The sequence below is a fragment of the Temnothorax nylanderi genome, unplaced genomic scaffold (genome assembly GCF_030848795.1).
Source record: "Temnothorax nylanderi isolate EJ_2023f unplaced genomic scaffold, tnyl_v1.0 TNYL_tig0141_pilon, whole genome shotgun sequence".
NCBI lineage: Eukaryota > Metazoa > Arthropoda > Insecta > Hymenoptera > Formicidae > Temnothorax > Temnothorax nylanderi.
The window spans coordinates 38,180-61,078 of record NW_027249203.1 but is presented as its reverse complement, the minus strand read 5'-3'; the positions used below and the strand labels follow the sequence as shown (position 1 = coordinate 61,078).

The following is a 22,899-nucleotide window of genomic DNA, read 5'->3' as shown; positions in this document are numbered from 1 at the left end:
TAATTAATGAGAAATTAATTAATAAAGATAAGAGAATTAATCAGTGTGCATCCACACGATTTGACGAGAAGGAGCAGCCCAACGTTTACGTTACTATGTGCATAGCGAAATATTATGAGAGGAGTGCTTTATAAACAATAACGACAATGAGTGTCACTCATGTATAGTTAATAATTTTTGTTATAAACATAGCGTTCCTCCCAATATCTCGCCGCGGCCTAGCAACGTAAACATTGGGTTGCTCCTTCTCGTCGAATCGCACGAACGCATCTTGATTCGCGTATCTTTATTAATTATTTTCTTATTAATTATTGAAATACTTACAAAACAGTAAAAGACTTTTCGATTCAGTTTTACCCGCTTTAACTGCCCATCACGGGCATCACGAGCAGTAATCCGCTTATTACTTGACACCCTGTATGTATACACACATATAAGATACTTGATACCACATGGTATTTCCAAGGAAATGATTCGATAAACAAACTTGTATTAGGCAGTGTATTACTGTTTATCACACTATTTATTATATTTTTATTTAATTTTGTAAAGATTAAACCTGTATAAACAAACTTAACCTCTAACTACCGGCCAAATATGACATGTGAGCAATAGAGCAGACCAGCGCGATAACATCGTGCACGACGAGCGATATCCAATGAGCGTGCAGCAATGAACAGAACACAGAACAGCTGTACGTTCTGCCGGAGCTCAATAGAGATAACTGGAAATCACTAAAATTCCCCATGCGGATGCATGTCATTGGTTAATCAATTTCCTCTGTAACTCAGTCGATAGCCAATAAGAGAACGTATAAATGTAATATATCGTTTTTTCGCTTTTTATTTAACACAACGATTAATGATAATTATAAGCTATAAACCTTGCTTGATCAATAAGAAACTTATATACGGAAGCACATATCATAGTATGTTGTAATTATCGAGAACTAAGGTAACAAAGGTTCGGCCCCAGTGAAACGCATACTCCCTCGTCTTCGCCAACCGAAGGTTGGCAGCAGTCGGGAGAAAAAATAAAATATACAAATAAAAATGCCTCTAGTAGCCGCATTTACTCCTTTATCTTGGTCTTGGCTCTCGTCCTCACTTTCATCACTCTCGGATTGAATCTGTGTGTATCCCTCTGTTTTTTCATCCTTATGCTGTTCTATACATAAATACGTAATTATTGTGTTATTGTGATCACTTCATAAATATAAAAATTAAATTAAAACTTACCAGTTTCGACATATTCTTCAAAATCGGAATCATCTATAGATTGGGATTGATTTTGCGAAGGAAACCAATCCTCGTCGTCGCTATCTGAAGGCTGGGAACTCTCTACATCCGACTTATCTAATAAATTTCTCAAATACCGATCTCTTTGTTTGTCACGCAGTCGAAAGCGTTTTCTTTTCATTACTCTCACACAGTTAATTTTTCACAGATTTTAATAACTAACGATACGTGTTTTGAAATGTCTTGACTTCTCTCAACGTACTTGCTACGCGCCGCGTGGTCGGCTCGCGCGGAAAGTAGACGTAAATAAAAATATATACACACAAATACATACACGAGCATATACATAGAAAAATATATACAACCTACGAGTCAATATACTTGCTCTAAGTATTTAGTAAGTTTATATATCTGCAAATCTATTATAAAGTCATCATAAGCATTACATTTCCTTGTAGCAAGTATATCTTAAATTATTATTAAGAAAATATTTTTAGCTGAAGAAAATTATTAAACAAAATAAAATAACATAAATAATTGCTTTTCTCGTCTGTAGAACAAATATCTTTCTGTGTGTAATACGAAAGAAACGATTTCCCCACGATACAAAGAATTTATTAACGAAATTCGATAAGTGGGTACCCGGGTACCCCGGGTATTGAACAACGTCGCACATGCCGGGTATTGACATAAGGGTTAAACACATACACATAATACTATGATAAAATAATATATTTAAAAAATGTTTTTTGTTACTCTCATCATCTTCAATTTTTATAATTCTGGAATTTTGATGTTAAATTACGTTAGAATAATTTTAAAAACTAAACTTAAATGTTAGTAGAAATAAAGAAAAGACTCTAGATTTTAATTATTTCATTTAATCTGTTTTTTTTTTTATATAAATAAAACCGACCATATTTCATCAAAATTTGAGATGATTTGTGAATGATTTCTCAAAATAACGAGAAAACGTAGGAGAAGATCGTAATAAATCCGTAGAGTGATCGATCATCGTTAATTGCATAATAGAAGTTGTTTAATTGACTGATCAACAACCGCCTAATTTTTTAGCGGACACTTTGTTGTTTTAATACCTAAGATGATATGAAAAAAAGGGAAGATGGATTTTTCCCAGGAAAACCGACCAAGTTCTGTCTAAAAACGCGCATAAAGTTCCTTCCTTGTAAATTATCCTTGTAAATAAGTAGGGAGATAGTGAGACTTCTAGGCCGGGGTGTTCGAGGGGGGAGCGGGGCGGGGGGGGGACTCTAGCGCCGCGGTCCGGCCGAGGAGTCTGCGGGGAGGGGGGGACCTGCGTTCCCAGCATAGGGTTCGCGGGGGGGGGGAGGGCCTCGAGATCGCGGAGATCCTTGGAAAGGGGGAGGGGGGGAGGGGGATCAGGCGAGCGCGTCGGGGCATGTTCGATAAACAAATGCCGCCTCGCGTCGATGTTCGGCCGATAGTATTTATAAACAGATGTCATTTCACACCTCAGATGCGAGCGAGCGCCTATGGCAGGCGATTAAACCTAATTATTTCGAACACCACTCTCCCTTTCGCTGATAACGCTACGATAGAAAAAATATAGAAACAAGTATTTAAGTAGGGAGATAGTGAGACTTCTAGGCCGGGGTGCTCGAGGGGGGAGCGGGGCGGGGGGGACTCTAGCGCCACGGTCCGGCCGAGGGGTCTGCGGGGGGGGACCTGCGTTCCCAGCATAGGGTTCGCGGGGGGGGGAGGGCCTCGAGATCGCGGAGGTCCTTGGGAAGGGGGAGGGGGAGGGGGATCAGGCGAACGCGTCGGGGCATGTTCGATAAACAAATGCCGCCTCGCGTCGATGTTCGGCCGATAGTATTTATAAACAGATGTCATTTCACACCTCAGATGCGAGCGAGCGCCTATGGCAGGCGGCTATAATTTATGACCTGCGACTAGTATGACGCCGCGGTCCTTTTCACCTTTCTTCGTAGGAAGAGCCGCTTATCGGGGTTTCGCGGCGCCATTCGGTTATGGCGTCGCGCGTTACAAAGGCGAGCGCCGATGACAGGCAGCTAGATTTTATAAACACTAGACGGCATAAGCGCAGCAACGAGACTCAATTTCTATGGCTATCGACGAACGTTGATGACAGAATTTATAAACGAATATCATCTCGCACTGCAGATGGTCGAGCATCGATGGTCGACGTAGGTACTCGATCAAAAATTTTAGGCGACTTAACCGTCGCGGTACGTCAAAAAAACTCCGAGATATATGGGGTAATAAAAAGAAAGTTGGCCTGGGAGTGTCTCTCGGAGACCCCCCGCTGTGCATGTCTAGGGTCCCGATGTCCTCTTTACGCACGGTGTTTAGGACAATTTATAGGTTTTTTGGCGAACATGCGGGTCACAGGTTCACTAGGTCATGTTTTTTTTGCAGCACCGATCGGTTATGACGTCGCGCGTTATTTCCTTCTTTCCTTTTTTTCTTCTTTCTTCCTCTCGAAAAGGACCGTCTTCTCGTTCGCGTTCTCTCTCTTTCTTATTCAATAATTGGACTACATGCCCTTCTCTAAAAAACTAATTTTTTAAATATATTAAATATGTATTGAACCATGCCATAAGAATTTTAATACTTCAAAAATCAAAATATTTTTTTAAAATAAAGAAGCCTAATAATGCAGCTTATATTTAAGTATCTGAAAATATTCTTTAATCTACATAATTATGTATCGCAAATATTTTGATGATTTGTAAATATATTTTATTATATATAATTAAACTATGTAAGGAAGGGGAGAAAGAAAAGGAATAGATATTATAATTATTTAATATTTTTTTCTTTTTTATTTTAAGAAAAAATGTATATCATAAAATTAAAAAAATTTATAAGTGCAATATATTGAGCATGTGGAGGATCTTCACCTGAAACACACAAATGCAATAATGATTAATATAAAGCAATGTTTATTCAATATTTTGTATTGGAAAAACAAGTAATTTACCAGTGTTCTTCTTCTTCCTCTTCAAAGGCCTCCATATCGAATAAACGACGTAATCCGAAAATATCGCCGTCCCCGGAAGTTTCCCAGATTACAGCGTTGTTTTCCTGGTCGTCCGTCCTAAACCAACGCACCCAACGCTGGCGCGCCAAATTTATGAATCCTCGTATATTAATCTCATGCATGTATATAACGCGCTGAAAACAGAATAAACAAAAATTTAAAAAAATGTAAAATTTATGAATAATTTCATACGTACCGGATTGCGAGGGATCCGAATCCTCACCATATTATTTATCTTTATTTCAACTACGGGCAAGTTGCCTACCCATATCCACTGTAACAAAAAAGAATAACAATTAAAGTAATTTAAATCGACCTGACTGGCAATATATATAACGTCTTTTCGATATGAAAAAAAAGAATGATTATTTTAAATATTTAAAAATTATTAAAAATATTTTAAATATACAATTATGTAAACTTACTCCTGCAGCTGGATAAGTAATTTCGATATGGTCTTCTATTCTTTCCACACGTTCGGCCATAATTGTAATTTTTAATATGCAAATAATTTAAAAATAACAACAAAACTTGTTCAAAAAGAAAATCACTAACTTTTGCGAAATTTTCATGAAACACGTCCGAACTGCTCGGGAACTCGACGAGACTGAATTTAACGAAGGTTGCAAAACGAAGCGGGGGTAAAATGTCACCAGAGAAAACAATATGGTAACAGTTTAAAATCGGACAGCCCCTTACGACGAAAAGAAATAAAGATGAAATATGTCTCGCACTACAATGGCGGGCAAGAATACATAGGTGCGTTCTCTGTCGCTCGCGTCCCTTCGCTCGCGTTCTCTCTCGTTCGCATCTCTTCGTTCGCGTTCTCTCTCGCGTCTCCTCGTTCACGTTTCTTTTCTTTATAATAAATAATTGGGAGAATTGAAAGATAATAAACTTTTTATCATATAAACGTTAATTTATTTCTCATGTGTCGCATCGTATACAATATTGTCTAAAGCATAAGCTAATAATTCGCAATCGATAATCGAATTTTTATCAAAAACATCGCGCAAGGTTCTCGCTGCATCACATTTATCGGTTATACAATTTCTTCGTAAAATGATTACAAATTGTTTAAATTTTTCAATTACGCCATGAACATTTTGGCATAGTTGAAAATACACATTCTCGACGCAATGTTCTAGTTCGAACAAGAAGAATACACATGTTTACAACATTTGCATCGCGTATTTTTACGAGTTCTATACGCAGATCTCGAATCAACATTGATGAAGGTGCGGTTGACTGTAAGAGTCGTTCGATATCCGCACGTCTTTCAATTAGCGCTGTCCACGTCGTATGAGCCAACACCATCTGATTTCCTCGGTTATCACCGAGAAGTAGTTCCACAGAGGACACAGGTCCCACGCTAATTCCAATATCCAAATATTTATAAGCCGTTGATGTCAATGCATATCGTCTGCCTAGTATACGAACCGCGCGACGCTCCAACGAGATGCTGTAGAAAAAAATAATGAGATTACTTTCAAAATAATACAATTCGCAAAAAGATATAAAAATATATAGCTCTATAAATTAAACAAAACTTACTTGTTTTCACACGTTGGAGTTTCAACATCGGGAATCGGTACGTAATAATTCATACGTCTACTGCCGCCGTTGCTTCCTTCAACGGAATACATTCTTTCTCTCGGTTATGAGAAGCGGACCGTTCACACAAGCAGCCGATACGAGACTAATCGTATAAAATTAATCGAGTATACGCGGCAATTTCCAAAAAACTATGATGAAGGAGGGGGAAATTAATGTTTCAGTAACGCGCAATCAGAGCTCTGAAATTTAGGAGAGGGGACTAAGGTAGGATTTTTTCTGTATTAAGACGTATACCCCCTCTCCGCATGACATCAACTGTGAAACATGTTCAGACATGTTCGTATAAACCTGATACCCCCCCCCCCCTCGAAGCTCTCGAGTTAGAATTCGTCACGTATACCTACTTATTATTTAATTTTTTTACACTATCGACTAATGGGAAAGGGAAAAGGAAATTAAACATTGTAAAATTTATATTTTTTTATTTAAAAAAATTACATCTCTCTCTGGCGTCGCGACCACCAGTTAAATATTTTTAATACATTTTGCATTGCGCAATTCTTAACATGTTTTCCACATCGCACAGTATTGGTAACATCTAGATTATTTAAAGATTCGATATCTTCGTAATCCGCATCCAAAGTCTCGATGGTTAAGTTTTTTCTCGCTTTATTCTCAAGCAGATCCACCAGCCATTCTCGTTTCTGGCATCCCTTGACGTACACGAGAGTCGGCATCTCGTCGTCATCGTCGTCGTCCTCGTGCTCACCGAGCACGGCCGATGTAATTAAACGTTTCACCATGCTGTACGGCACGTTTCCGTCTTCCCATCGTAATCCATGGTGATTGTGAATCAACCAGGAAGCACATGACTTGTCGAATTTTGTAAGGAGACTCCATGGCATGGGGCATGTAAAGATGTGATGCGCCAGAACAGCCCCGTTTCTCAGCACCGCTACCTCCTTTACGACAAATTTCATCCCGACGATGAATCCTTGCAGATCGACGAACGTTGGCGCGATCATGATGCAACGAAGGAACGATCCGTACTGTATCACATCGCGATACATCTGTCTCTCTTATATCGAAATTTTTATCGACATTACAATTTACGTGAGTTTGCGCACTACGTTTGACAACGGACAGTATTAGATTACGCGGTCATGCAAGATGAGACAATAGGCGGTAGTATTTGCAGGCACGTTCTCTTTACAGTCAAATTCTATTCGCACACCCACGGTGGCGCTCTTGACGGACTCGTTTTGTCGGGAGCAATCGATGATGACGAAAGGTCCAAGCGTCAGGAATGTAGTCAAATTGAGAAACGTATCGTAGCGATCGTATCCGTAATAAGCTTTACGAAAACGCGCGTACATATCATAAAGAAGGGCGTATCGATTTTTTTCAAAATCTAGATTTAAGTCATCGTATGGATAAGATTCAGAGTTTAGATAAAGCTTGATATTGGTCAAGTTACAGTGATTGAAATAGCCAACATTTTGAGCCATGTTATTTTTGCGACCGGTCTGCAGCGCAAAGATAACGTATCGCGGTTTCTCTAACTGAGTCGCAGTCTTGACGGCCCACGAATGCTTGGTCGTGCTCTGCAGCAGGGGGTACTCGTACAGATCCCACGAACGAAAACTGACACTAAGATATCGTCCGCTTCCCAAGGCCCGTAACATGGACAGTTTATTGACCTCGTTTAACGTAACGTGAGGCATTCGCCATTGTACTTTGAACAATTCGATTTCCGGCTCAGTCGTCGGATTTCCTATAATGCAATTGTTATCGTTACGCGCTCGTATCAAAATTAATTCGTGACGAGCGTTAACAATCACGCGTTTGTAATCCTCGCAAAAGCCTAACAATGTGTAGAGCGGAACTCAAAAATTGAAATATCCTTCCGAGCGGGTAGGTGAAATGTCCCATCCAGCATTCCGCAACATCTCCGCCTTGTCATACGTTATCGATACATAGTTCTTGAGAGTACTGGTTATTCCAGCGTTTCTGCTGCGATCAATCTCCACGCCGTTGAGCTCGTATCGAATTTCATCGAACATGAACGCCACGCAATTAGTTACAAACGCTGTCATAGACTCGTTACTCCTTTTCTTTACCACCAATCTTCCTTCGACGTAGAGAAAGCTTTCGCACGGCAACGTGTATAAATCTTGTTGTTGTATGGGTATTCTTATCTCGTCGCTGTGTCCAAACGTCGTATTGGCGTACGGACTGTACGTGTGTGTTTCAATCTTGACGACACTGTCGTCAAAGATCGGTTCACCTCCAATGTTAAGGATATCGACCATGCTTCCTCAGATATTTCGCACCGCGAATCCCAAAGATCGTAGAAATTCAACGTTCGATGCGGTGAGCTTCTTTCTCGTCTCTTTTTTAGCTCCACCGAATGTTGATCGGGTGATATCGTCGACCGCTGCCGTAAAGATATTCTTATCTCTCGCGTGCTCCGAGTCGTTCAGTATGAGCATCTCATATGTCGTCCGTACACTCGCGCGCGTTATCGCTGTCGCAGTCGTACGTGCAATCTGACGGTGATCTCTTCTCCTCGAAAATCAATCAATCGATCGTCCTGATCCACAACGCGAATCGTTAGGTCCGTAATGCTCCGTACGGTGATTGGCAGGTAAATGATCTGTGCCGGCGTTTCCGATATCTTATATCCTGGTGGCACGCTCGGTGAAAACTCGTGTATCGTGTGCACGTACTTGTCGTTGCTGTACGCGCCCGCGGTCACGTTACACTCTACGCGAATGATGTTTACGCTAATGATATTTATCGGTACGTCCGATTCGTACCATTGTCGCGGCTCCAGCACGCGATTCGTTGAAAATCCCAGCAACGATCCAATGTTGTTCGGTTTGTTAAAGTTTACTCTGAAAGCGCACTTGATCTCACTCTTCATCGTATTGTTGTTGGCACGAATAATACACGGATAGTCTTCATCTTCGCCGACGTGTTTCTTTCTCGCGACATTATTGGATTGATCCCGTAAAATGACGCGTCTTAGATACGTGTTTATATCACGCAATTCGTACGATCCTTCGGGAATGGTAATTTCCTTGTCGTCAAAGTAGAATTTATTGTTCGAAGAATTCACGTTCGGTATCGTGTAATAGGTTTCAAAATTTGTCAGGCCGAGCTCGTAATCACCATCGCTCAAGTCCACGGCGGGAAAGTAGCTTACCGCGAGGACGCTACTCTTGCCGGTGAGCGTGAATGTCAGCGACATGTTTGAATGAATACTGAGTTCAAACAGCGCGACGGTCGTCTTTAAATTGATCGTCAACTGTCTGTAGAAAGCGTAGACACAGTTGTCCGCAATTGCTCTGATCGTATCGTTGAAAAGGCATGTGATTGTACTCTATCTTCGTCATGTTGTTCTTTAGATACAGCACCAAGTTCCCTCGGCGGTCGAAGATTGCCAAAACTGTCGAAATATATGGCTTCGATCTCCCCTCTTCGCGTACGCCACCCAGTGAGTACCCGGTCCCTCGGCGTTATCCAAATTCACGATACCACTCTCGTTTCGACGCACTCCCTCTGTTGGTAAGGCAGTACGCATGAAAATACCTCTAAAATATGGAATGCGCATACGTTTTGCCAGTTTTTGTAGTTGTACGTTGGTTGTTACGCCCTTGGGAATTTTCAGTATCTCCGCGACTTTTTTTTTTCTTCTTCGATGCCACTCCTTGCCCGCGTTTGTACGGAGCGAGATAAAGTCCATGACCTTTCATGGCGCGATTGTGACGTTTCAATTCTTCCAGCTGACGCTGCGCGGCTTTGTTATCGTTCACGGCCTTTACGACTCCCGCCGCTCCGCCGACCAACGAGCCAAGAACTCCCAACAACGGTAGAATCGGCAATACGCCGCCTCGTTTCGCCGCCGGAAGTATTCGCCTGTTCGATAATCTCTTCTTCTTCTTCGTCTTCTTTGTTTTCAAGCCCATTCCGAGCTTCGTCTTAGCCTTCATGGCCACCCAGACGGCTGTAGCGGCAGCTCTCTCTCAGAGAGTCGAATCTTTCGCGGTAATGCGTTTTCGCGCTTCCGCAGCGAGTATCTCGTCCGCCGCGTGTCTCTCGGCGAGATCGTTGCTACGCGAATAAGCTATGTCGTGCTCGCGACACGCCGCGTCTAATGGATTGATACCTTGATCGCCTCTCGCCAATCGTTCTTCTAAATGAGTGCCCGGGCCACAAAATTGATAGCCGGGAATATGCAATTCGATCGGAAGTGCGTTTATCGCGCGATTTAACAGGCCTCTACCAATTTTTTTCTTTGACATTCGCCGCAATCCTTTATCATTGGCGCGGGACCGTCGATGTGCGTTCGCTGCCACGGTTGATTGTAATGTTCATAACAGCGACGATAGGTCTGAACCTCTAAATCCGCCTTTATATGTTCCGGAAGCTTGTCCCACACGCAGTGGACGTGATCACCGCACGTTTGCAACAGAACGGCTTTCGGCACAAATTGCAGCTGTTCGGCGCTCAAGCCGCGAATATCGGACGGTCTCGACAGTAGGACGAACATCTTTACTACTGAGCGATTCGCGGTTCCGTTCGCCTATAAATAGGCGTTCGAGTCAGCCAGAGAGTCGGCAGTGTGGAAAAAATGAGATTCGTGCGACAACCGTTGGCGATTCGCGTGACCAATTGCGACGACAGATTACGGTCGATGGGGGGCAACGCGGAGAAACGCAAGCACGGTACGATGTTACCGACTACTATACGCGCGATCATTTGCGGCCCCTCGAATTGCGGTAAAACCAACGTTTTGATAAGCATGTTGGAAAGTCCGCACGGCGTACGTTTCGAAAACGTGTACGTATACTCGAAATCGTTGCAACAGCCGAAATATCGATATTTGGAGAATTTGTTGACATCGATCGACGAAATCGGCTACTTTACGTTCTCCAATAACAGTGACGTCATTCCACCGAGCGACTGCGCGTCCGAACTTCGATTCTTCGTCTTCGATGACGTGGCAGTGCGATAAGCAGAGACGCGGTGAGAGAGTACTTTCTCAATGGGCAGGCACGCGAACGTTGACTCCTTCTATCTTTGTCAGACGTATGCAAAGATACCGAAGCATCTTATACGCGACAACGCGAATTTATTGATTCTGTTTAAACAGGATGATACCAATCTGAAACACATATTCAACGATCACGTAAACACAGATATGTCATACGACGAATTTTGCTCGTTGTGCCACGATTGTTGGCAACAAAAGTACGGATTCGTAGTGATAGACAAGGACAGCGCGCTTTTGAACGGCCGATACAGAAAAGGATTTAACGTGTTCGCGATACCACAAAAGCGATCAGTCGTTGCCGATACCTCGTCGGAGGTGAAACGTTAGCGTTATAGAGACATCGACACTCTGCTTTGTTTTCCCCGCGATGGCCGCGATCAACGGGAGCGAGAATATTCGCGAACGCGAGAAGATCGTGAAAGAGATTGCGAAAACGAGTGATTCGATTCGCAAGAAACTTCGCGCTTTGAAGACCGGTAAGATCGAGAAGGACATTGAGTTGGACACGCACTTTAAGCCCCTCATCGGACCGCTGCAAAAGATCGTCGACAACTCGATCGCGGTGAAGGAGGAGCCGGAAAGCGTCGCTGACGCGGGGATGGAAACGTTACCCGATCAACAGCGCGAAGAGGAGGATGCGATGTCGAGAAAGAGGAGACGAGATAGCTCCTGGTCGAATCGCTTCGGATCGACGCCGCTTAATTTTCTTAAATCGAAACGATCGAAAGTTGCTCCACTAAATGTACCTGCACTGATAACCTCTACACCGTCCGCGGCGACGCGAACCGTACAACGTACAAGTTCCGAATCACTCGCGAGCGATGATGATGATGATGATGATGATGATAATGATGATTTCGAAAGCCTGAACACAAGTAATCTTGAGACGTCCATTCGAAAGCAGTTGCAGACAGCGGAGGGTCGAGAAATTTCTGAAGAATCAAAGCGAGATCACTTGGGTCCGTTGGGCCAAAAGTACATCGGAATTGCTTTGAGCGACAATCAAAATGTTATAGACTACGTGTACGGCGTTCGTTTCGACAACGATGGAATGATGCTCGGCAATAAACGTTTTGACGTGGACAAGGCGGATAACATAATTATCGGCGACGTACGATATATCGGCACACCTGGTCTTTACGAGTTGATCTTCAAGAGTCAACCCAATGACGACATCTACACGGAGGACGATAAGCAAACGTACAAGAGCATCCTGTTGGAGACGAGTGCTCATAAACGCAAACACAATGCGCATGCTCCATTACTGGGCAACAGGGGATACAAGTATAGATATGTAATCGCACCGTTGATATCTATCGAATCCAGAAAGAAAAAATCTGGAAAGGGATTATCCATGCCTCGCGCGATGACGCTAACCGACAATAAGATCGACTACGTGCACTGGGACGACCCCAACGAGCTGGTGGATCGTCTCCGATTGCTCGACGCTTCGCGCCACGCTGGCAACAATGCTCACGACAACGAGATCATGTCGATCATCGAGGAACTTCGCGAAGCCGGGCTTATTATAAATTAAACCATGCGTCGGCGAACCATTCAATCAGCATTGAAATGCCGATCAACAAGTTTGGCATATCGCTCGGAAGAGACGGGGCGGAACCGTACCATCGATGGAGCGGATTAATGAGAAATTTCGTGCGCGATAACGCTCTGTGTCGCACCGTTACGGACTTTGACGCAAGGTCGCGGAAGATTCGCCGCGTGGCGCAACCAGAGGCTGACGATGACGCGGTTAATAAACTATACGTTGATCAATTCTTTAAAATGTTGAGCAATCAACGAAAAGAATCAGACGAGAAGCTGACTGCATTCGAGAAGGATCTGCAAGCGTTACGGACTACGATAAACGAGCTTCGCCATTCGACTATCGTTGAATCAGACGCAACAACGAACAACAATGGACAAACGGTTCAGCAGAAACGACTATCGAAAGGCGGCGAGTGAAGAGAGGCAACGGTTAATTGACGACGGCGACGAACGAAAACGAACGATTCGAGAACGGTTGTCGGACGGCTGTCTAGCGGTTCAAGAACGGTTATCGGACGGTTGTCGAACGGTTCAAAAACAGCTTAAAAAGCGATTACGAGCGGTTTAGAAACAGCTGCGAACTACGCGGAGACAGGAAAGGCTACAAACGGCTAAAGAACGACGACGACGACGACGACGAATGGAAATAAACGGTTAACAAACGGAAATAAACGACTCAGGAACGGCTAACGAGCAGTTATAAACGGCAACAAAAACATGACATCGCTAAAATCCGACGGACGTAAAAATATCGAGAAGCAACGACTCGTTGAGGAACTGCACGCTCCGGCGAGAAGAAATTTTCCCCGAAGACACGTCATAGTGCGAGGGTACGATGACCTGTGGCAGGCTGACATCGTCGAGATGCGTCCGTACTCACGTTTCAACGGAGGCTACCACTACATACTTACCGTCATCGATGTATTGAGCAAGCACGCGTGGGCCGTGCCACTCAAGGGTAAAGGCGGAAGCGAAACAGCTAACGCTGTCGCTGAGATCATTCGACGCAGCGGGAGGTGCCCTAGTAACCTACAAACCGATATGGGGAAGGAATTTTACAACACCGACGTGCAACGTCTCGTGAGGAAACACGGTATCAATCATTATTCCACATATTCGGTATTGAAGGCGTCGGTCGTCGAGCGATTCAATCGCACGCTCAAGAACGACATGTGGAAGATGTTTACGCTCAATGGAAGTTACAAATGGGTCGGCGCCTTGCCGCGACTCGTATCGGATTACAACGCGCGCAAGCATCGAACCATCGGCATGCGATCCGTCGACGTTACCCCCGCGATCGCTGAAAAACTCTTGGCTACCGTATACAGCGCGATAAAAATCGCAGGTCTGGCAAAGTTCAAAGCGGGCGACTCGGTACGCGTTAGCAAATACAAGACGATTTTCGAAAAGGGTTACACGCCGAATTGGACCACCGAGGTGTTTAAGATCGTTAAAGTGCAGCATACCAATCCCGTAACCTATCTACTCGAGGACTATCGTGGAAAATCCGTCGCTGGAGGGTTCTACGAACACGAGTTGCATCGCGCGACTTATCCGGACGTGTATCTCGTGGAGAAAGTACTGCGCAGGAGGGGCGACGAGGTTTACGTTAAATGGCTTGGATTCGATGGATCGCACAACTCATGGATACATAAGGAAAATGTTATTTAATACGTGCTAACTTTTTTTATTTTTTAACATAAAAAATATGTAATATGTAATACATATGTAAAGTGTTTGATATATGAAATACAAATAAAGTATGTGAAATACACACATGTGCAATATATTTATTAATATTCTTTCCAATACTGTAATATAATACTCACAATACGTTACGTTATACTACATACATTCATACATTCATACGTTATACTATTACATACGTTATACGACATACGTACGACATACATACGTTATACTATTACATACATATACTACTACATACGTTATACTATACCATACGTTATAACATATACTACTACATACGTTATACTATTACATACGTTATACTACATACATACGTTATACTATTACATACGTTATACTATTACATACGTTATACTATTACATTTTATACATACAATACACTACGTTTTCGGAGGGGGTATTTGATAATGCTTCCACGGTAACGTATCGGTCGAATCGGGTATAATGTATCGCTTATCGTCATACGGACTCAGAGCGATTTTCGTTTCGTTCACGGTGTACACCTCGTGCTTTTCCGATCTTATGCAAGCCTGCTGTCGCGTCATTTCAATTTCATCTCGCAGACACCGCGTGTAATCGTCGAACGTTATCGACCTGGCTACGACATTACTCTTAACACCTTTAGCCTTTTTCGTATCTTTCTTACCGTCCACTCGCAAGGCGTACATCTTTGCTCTAAGCCCGACGAATTCGGTCATGATCGCACCGTTGTTTTCGTCTTTCATCAAGCCCGGCACCTTCTTGTTCTCGAGCGGTATACCGTACGCGTTGTCGATCGCGTAATCGCTCGTGTCGAATTTAGCGATATCGCGTTTCATGTTCTTGTACACATCCTCGCACTTTACGTGATATATCAGACTGTCCGTATCGGTGTACATAATTCTACACATGTCCTCATACAGGGGAGACATGTACTCGTGATGAAATTCGTACAAACACGTCTTGGATATATCGAGAATGCACATGCCGACGTAAATAGGTTTGTCAAATTTAACCTCGAGTTTTCGAAGTTCGACGGCTATCAGATTTTCCGAAAAAACGGTCCTACTGTGAAAATTTGGTTTCGAGATCAGTGCCTCCGCGCCGTATCTACCGCTCCACTTTGTTAACAATTTTACATTAACGTGATTTCGAACATTCTCCATAGTTTTACCGAAAACCGCGTTGTTCATCAATTTATATAAATTTTTCTCGAAATCGTTTTTGGCCAGTGTTCTAAATTTTGTATTAAGTTCGATGTATTCGCGGAGCCATGGAGATTGAGAGAATTGTAATACGCGATGAATTTTTGTGACGCGAAGGCCGTGGCGCGTGCACTGCTGTAGGTTGCGGTAGTGTATTACATAACGCTTCTTATCGTATAATGTTGCGAGAAGTTTTTCCTGTCGTTTGCCGGGCGGTTTATCGTGCGTTGGACAGAACGGTAGGTCGGCGTGCGCGTCGTGTTTATTCTGCGGATACTCTATGTCGACTTCGAGAATGTAACCCGTGGGCGAATCCAACGCGACATCCATAACATTAAAATCGGTTACGTTTTCGACCCATTGAAAATCCGCATAGGGCAATGGTTGACACATCGCCCAGCCGTACAAGTTGTTTACATCGAAATACATCAGGTATGACGTTGGTTTCGACGAATCATAAGATTGCATGTACCTGTTATTGGCTTGTGCGTATCTGTTTGAACATTGACTCAAACCGCCGCGTATACCACGTTCGATGAACATGACCATATCAATGTCCGTGAGCAGTTCGATCCGCGTATGTTTCAACATAGCGTCCCACGTAAAACCTGGTAGAGTGTAATAATACGCCGGATCGAGTCCATAACTCGCGACGCAGCTATCGCGAAAATTTTCAAACACGTCGGCCAATAACAAGACATCGATCTTTAGATATAAATCGCTGTATTCGCCCAAGGTTCGAACGGAGAACCGCTGCCAGACGTTAACGGCGTGCTCGTAATCGCTCTCGGATACGGTGTCACCTGTCAATGAACTGTAAAACGAGTCGCGCGATGGTAAACACGAGTCCTCCAACTTTTCGACGCAGTCAATGTACTCGTATGGAAATACACCTTTTCGCGTCAGCAAATGAAAATTTTCTGTGGCTAATTCACAAAATTCGCGTTGTAATATTTGCAGTTTATCCTTGCTGAGATATGATGCTAATTTTTCGAGACTTGCGGTGAGAAATTTGTATGAGTCAATGAATCTTAATTTGATGCAATTTTTTTTGTCTTTATCCTCAGTGCTTTTAACGTTCTTCGTAAACGAAATGTATTTTTCTTTGGTAATTGGGAGTAAGTCTACACGTCCTTCGTACGCGGTAGCTATTGTCTTTATTATAAAATGAGAATCATAACCCGATAAATTATGAAATATTACTGGGATAAAGTGAGAATTTTTATAATTCAAGTTACAATTAGAATGCGCGGGACCTCGATAATTGCCGGTCAAGTGACAGTGATCGCGTACTCGCACGTCGTCTGGCTCGAACGGTTTTTCGCACACGTGACAGTGCGTTGCGCTGTTAAACTTTTCCCACTCGTCTCGCGTGAAATCCGCCATGGGTATATTAGCGGACAAGATGTTCTTTACGTCGTGTGCTAAACGTCTTAGTTCCTCGGCGAACCACGCGACGCAATCCTTATCGCGACGAAATCGATACGCGGATAACGAGTCGTCGTACGAGCACCGCACGTAGTATCCTATGCTAAATACCTGATGATGTTGAGACTTGAACGTGGACGTTGTCGAATCCGCATCCGTCTTCTCGAGGGTACATTCCAGGTCGGCGTATACGACATATGGAAGTCGTTCCTTCCTGCTGTGATTCTTAAAGGCCAACTACTTGTCGTTATCACTCGGTAACTTGATCGCGCAGTCGTTCATCTGCTGACAGTCGACGGTGTGGGCTTCCAATTTCTCGCTCGTGTAGAAATAATGTAAACAGCTGCAAAAAGAAAAACACAATTTTTGTAAATTATTAAATAAAAAATAAAATATTCTATAATTTTTATTAAAAGAAGTATAGGTACTCACCGATCGCAAAAATATTTCCGACCACGGTGCCTGCTCAATTGCGTGCTCACGAGGCGGGATAGATTTTTTATCCACGCGAAATGTCCCACGTTGTCGTCTCGCGGGTCCTGCGCGTACAGCAGATTTACGTGCTTTTCTCTCTTCCGGTCGGTGAGCCGTATCGGGAGAACGGTTGGCGTCTTCTCTCCCTCGATGGTATACACATTGACGGATATATCGTTGCGTTGTTCAAACTGTTTAATCTGTTTCAAAGTCATTGGAAACTCAATGTCTTGTAATTTTAATATTTTTGCGTAATGAGGGTACGAGGATTCCCGATATATATGATCCTTGGCAGGATACAGCGCGGCGACCACTGACCACGCGAAGCACGCATTGTCCATAGATTGCACGTTGATCACAGCTTTTTTCGATTTAATTTCTTGCGGTAAATTGATGTAACATCCCGCGCGCAAAGGATTGTACTTGTTCACGTTCACTGTTAAATTGAGTATACGCGATAACGCCCACCCGCTGTCGCGTTCCTGAAACTCCTCGAGTTTCGCTAATGTGGGCTCGATAACGTGTAGCTTGTACCACTCGCGCAGATTGGACCGATCGGACGAACGAAAGAGTTCACTGTTTCTCGTGTTGATACTTTTGTTCGCACGTTTCTCACCCGTCACAAACTCGCCGTTGAACACAGTGTTTATCTTTATACTTGCGTGTCTTTGCATGACGTTTTGCACATGATCGAGCACGATTACTTCAGCATCTTCGAGAAATTTTTGCGGTTCGATGTAATTGGTATTTATCACTGCACCGGTCAATACACGGCTTTCGAACGCGGCATCGATCTCTCGCCAGACGAGTCTTTCCACGTTTTCGTTACCGCTACTACTGCCCGCCGCGTACTCACCACCGATATGTACGAACCGTCTCTGTAATAGAGTCTTTGCACCTTCGAGTCGCGCGATTCTTGCCACTAAAGATTGTCTGTGTCCCGGATTGTCTGTTTCGCGGATTGAGAGCCGCGGACGCTTGGAACGACAGTCTTCTTCGACCTGCTCGATAAACTCATCGCATCGCTGTGCCCATGCTAAATATTCACTCAAGGTAGCGATTTGGTCGGATCCTTCCAACAGGTTGCGTTCCGTTTTATCGATATGTTCCATGTTTTTTAATACTGTCTTTTTCACACTATTTTTTAGATCGCGTCACATTCTTCGATGGAGCACTTGCACGTGACTCGCTTACACGTTGGACAACGTCGACAGAAATATAGAATGGAATAATGTTTAAGCATAAGATTATAAAGACTGAAGAAGGGGACATCAAAGTGCCAATCAATAAAATCATTAAGTTCACGGTCAAGAGCTCTTTGAATCGATGTATGATTAGGACCTATTATCTTATTAAAGATATGTAAAATTGATCTCTGTCTGTTCATGTTTTTCATCACCGCCAATTCGACGCACTTCCCAATGCCTGTGCGAATTTGAATGAGCATAGTATCAGTGAGCATGAGCATATCAGTAATAACTTTATTCGCCCAATAGCGATACTCCTGATACTCCGAATCAAAGTCAGGTTTAAAGTAAAATCACAAAAATAAGAATTATCCCGAGCTTCACAAGCTTCACGTTCTTTTGCCTCGTCCCGCAGCCGCCGATACAATTTCCGTCTCACGTTATCCGAATCCCATTCATAAGGATAATTAATATAGTCGATAGCGACTCTTTGTTTAACGCTGCGTCGATCAGTTCCGCGTATACCTAGTTCGCGATCGCGAAGAAACTGCACCGGTGATGTCACATCCGTTCTTCACTTGACCATTCCATGTTGCGCACATTTATAATGCCCCACTCGCGATAATGTTTTTTTGATCAATTCTTGCAAAATGGGCACATTTTGCATGGATATATTTGGAACAATGGAGTGCGACAATCTCCGCAAAATCGGCCGTTTATTGCGTTGTACGGCTTGCTAACATGCTCTCGATATTCACGTATGTGCTCACCAGTGTCTGGTACAGTGAGCATGCACGAATAACACAGTTTATCCGAATCATATATAAAATAAAAATAAATTGCGCAACACTTCGTATGTCCATCCAGCGCTAAAAATTCGGGACGTGGCATTAATTTATTGACGACTTCTTTATGATCGTTGTCTTCATCACTCAAATAATCACTGTCGTCCGTTAACGCGCGATCCTCGTCTACATCCATATCGAAATTATTGTCCATCTCGTGTGCAAATTGGGCACATATTACGTGGAAATATCATGTACAATGTTTCATGACATCTTGAACAACACCGGGTATCCATCATTCCGCGAAACTCAACGAAGTGTTTTCGACGAGCGTACATGTAATCGCCAAGGTCCGATAGAACATCCATGCACGGAGCACATAGTGCAAGTGCACCACCCGTTGAATAATAAAAATATATTACGCAACGTTTCCTACGTAAATTTTGTGCAGCGATTTCCCAAGGCAGCACCATTCTATCGACGACTTCTTCATGATCGTCGTCTTCATCACTGAAATAGTCACTGTCGTCCGTTAACGCGCGATCCTCGTCTACATCCATATCGAAATTATTGTCATCTTCTTTATCGTGAAAAATATTCCTCTGTATTGAATACTTGGCACAAAAAATGCAAAATAACCGCTATACTTTTTTCCAATCGATGTACCGACGCGTAGACTTTCAAATCACAGACTGTGATTTTGACTCGCTTCATTCTTCCTTATATACTTTTTCTATTGCCTTTTCCTCTCGTTTCAACTAGAGCATCGCGTATCGTTTCTTCTGTTTTAGTGCATGGTGTGCATACACTGCAGAGAAACAATATCACCCATAGAAATTGAGTCGCGTTGCTGCGCGAGACGGTTAAGTCGCCTAAAATTTATGGTCGAGTATCTACGTCGACCATCGATGCTCGACCATCTGCAGTGCGAGATGATATTCGTTTATAAATTCTGTCATCGACGTTCGTCGATATCCAGAGAAATTGAGTCGCGTTGCTGCGCTTATGCCGTCTAGTGTTTATAAAATCTAGCTGCCTGTCATCGGCGCTCGCCTTTGTAACGCGCGACGCCATAATCGAATGGCGCCGCGAAACCCCGATAAGCGACTCTTCCTAGAAAGAAAAATAAAGAGGAGAGACCGCGACGGTTAAGTCGCCTAAAATTTTTGATCGAGTACCTACGTCGACCATCGATGCTCGACCATCTGCAGTGCGAGATGATATTCGTTTATAAATTCTGTCATCAACGTTCGTCGATAGCCATAGAAATTGAGTCTCGTTGCTGCGCTTATGCCGTCTAGTGTTTATAAAATCTAGCTGCCTGTCATCGGCGCTCGCCTTTGTAACGCGCGACGCCATAACCGAATGGCGCCGCGAAACCCCGATAAGCGGCTCTTCCTACGAAGAAAGGTGAAAAGGACCGCGGCGTCACACTAGTCGCAGGTCATAAATTATAGCCGCCTGCCATAGGCGCTCGCTCGCATCTGAGGTGTGAAATGACATCTGTTTATAAATACTATCGGCCGAACATCGACGCGAGGCGGCATTTGTTTATCGAACATGCCCCGACGCGCTCGCCTGATCCCCCTCCCCCCTCCCCCTTCCCAAGGACCTCCGCGATCTCGAGGCCCTCCCCCCCCCGCGAACCCTATGCTGGGAACGCAGGTCCCCCCCCCCGCAGACCCCTCGGCCGGACCGTGGCGCTAGAGTCCCCCCCCGCCCCGCTCCCCCCTCGAGCACCCCGGCCTAGAAGTCTCACTATCTCCCTACTTAAATACTCGTTTCTATATTTTTTCTATCGTAGCGTTATCAGCGAAAGGGAGAGTGGTGTTCGAAATAATTAGGTTTAATCGCTTGAGAAGATCGTAATGCTGTCATTTCAGGAGAAATAGGGAGGATGCTCGCATAAGCAATGGTACCAAAGTCACTCGAATCTCTCGATTACTCTTCCACGATGCATTTTAGAATTGCACGTCGAAGACGCATCATGATGAATGAATTCCCAATGACTCGAATAAATGTTAATCTAAAATGCCTCCAGTTAAATAATCTTATACAGTAATTTTTTGTTTTTTACATTGCGATTTTACTTTTCTCCGTGTAAAAATATCTGTGTATGCAAAAAGATGTATTATTATTTCTTAATTCATTCAATGCTGTATTTATGTGATGGAAATCTAAAATTGGAAGCTATTAAAAAATCAATTTTAATTGTGTAAAAATTAAAAATGCAAGCTATTAAGAAAATTAATTTCAATTTTGCAAAAGTGATTCAAGTCTGATTCAAAGTTGTTTGACTCAATTAATAGTGTTAATACAGTAGATAATAATTTACAATCTCCTGTAACGGAAGAGAGTGTTTATCATGAATTCTGGACGAATGCTAAAAATTTACTTCGAAACATGACATTTATAGATAAGGTAACACATAAAATTCAAAAAAATATCCCAAGTTTAAAAAATTGGTTATTTACTATAGATGGATTTCAAAAAATTTGGAATGTACTTAATAAAAAATATGATTTTAAATCTTTAAACACGCGTTTTTGTAATCAGGATCCATTTGAAAATTTGTTTGGCCAAATTAGAAGTCATGGAGTTCGTAATGTAAATCCGACACCTCGACAATTCGAAGATTCATTCATAACTTTATTGGTGAGCAACATGAAATCTTTTTCAATTAAAGGCGGTAATTGCGAAACTGTACATAGTAGGTAAGCTAGGCCGGTTCTACCCCAGGGATCCGAGGGGGGGTGAGGGGCGGGGGGTATACCGCGGGAGGGGGGAGTACCGCGGGGAGGGGGAGGGGGGAACCGCGTTTTCGGGCGCCGCGGGGAGGGGGAGGGGGGGGGGAACCGCGTTTTCGGGCGCCGTGGGGAGGGGGAGGGGGGAAACCGCGTTTTCGGGGCGCCGCGGGGAGGGGAGGAGGGGCCGCGTTTTCGGGCACCGCGGGGGAGGGGAAGGGGGTACCGCGTTTCCGGCGCCGCGGGGGAGGGGTCCGCGGGGTGAGGGGACCCGCGTTCGCGTTTTCGCCGCGCCGCGGGGTGAGGGGCGACCGCGTTCGCGTTTTCGCCGCGCCGCGGGGAGGGGCGACCGCGTTTTCACCGCGCCGGTACGTGGAATTAAATAAATTTATATTATACATAGAAAATTTGCTTACCACCGCTGGATTTGAATCAGAAACCCCCGGCTCGTGAGTCAGTCACATCCCGCACGGTGTGACACAATATTGATGAATACGTTTTGTATTGTCTATATATGTTACAGTTATTGTTAGCAGTAGAGTCTCTTAGCAGTATAGGCCATAGTCTCTTAATTTTAGACAATAATATATACACTTAAAATAGTTAAAAAGATACTATTTCAAAGCAGTTAAAATTTACACAAAAACACACATAGGACACAGATTACATGGTGAAATTAAATATAATGGGTCTCCACATGACGAACAGAAGAGACCGTCCATTAGTATATAAGGCCTGGTGTCATGTTTACGATAAACGTACAGCATTGAGAATAATCCACTGATTCTCACAATGCATGACGCACAAAACTTCACCTGTCCTGGAGTGAAATAACAGTATGTGCAGCACATCTTTGTCAGAGGATTTAACGCATTAATTTCAGCTTGATTCAACACTCTGAAAATTTCATCCGGAATATCCTCATCAGCCATTTCACTA

General features: G+C 43.5%; 1 protein-coding gene and 1 long non-coding RNA gene across 2 annotated transcripts; both read right to left on the bottom strand.

The window, feature by feature from the left end:
• Positions 1 to 4,043: 4,043 nt before the first annotated feature.
• Positions 4,044 to 8,695, bottom strand: LOC139777229 (uncharacterized). Its single transcript, XR_011719287.1, has 3 exons — positions 4,481 to 8,695; positions 4,225 to 4,418; positions 4,044 to 4,144 (listed from the first exon to the last, which is right to left on the bottom strand). It is a non-coding gene; the product is annotated as an uncharacterized lncRNA (long non-coding RNA).
• An 8,228-nt stretch (positions 8,696 to 16,923) lies between these two features.
• Positions 16,924 to 18,765, bottom strand: LOC139777231 (uncharacterized). The gene is made up of 2 exons (XM_071714532.1): positions 17,203 to 18,765; positions 16,924 to 17,113 (listed from the first exon to the last, which is right to left on the bottom strand). The coding sequence occupies exons 1-2, from the start codon at positions 18,354 to 18,356 to the stop codon at positions 17,008 to 17,010; spliced, it is 1,260 nt and encodes a 419-aa protein (XP_071570633.1). The 5' UTR covers positions 18,357 to 18,765; the 3' UTR covers positions 16,924 to 17,007.
• Between the last annotated feature and the right edge of the window lie 4,134 nt (positions 18,766 to 22,899).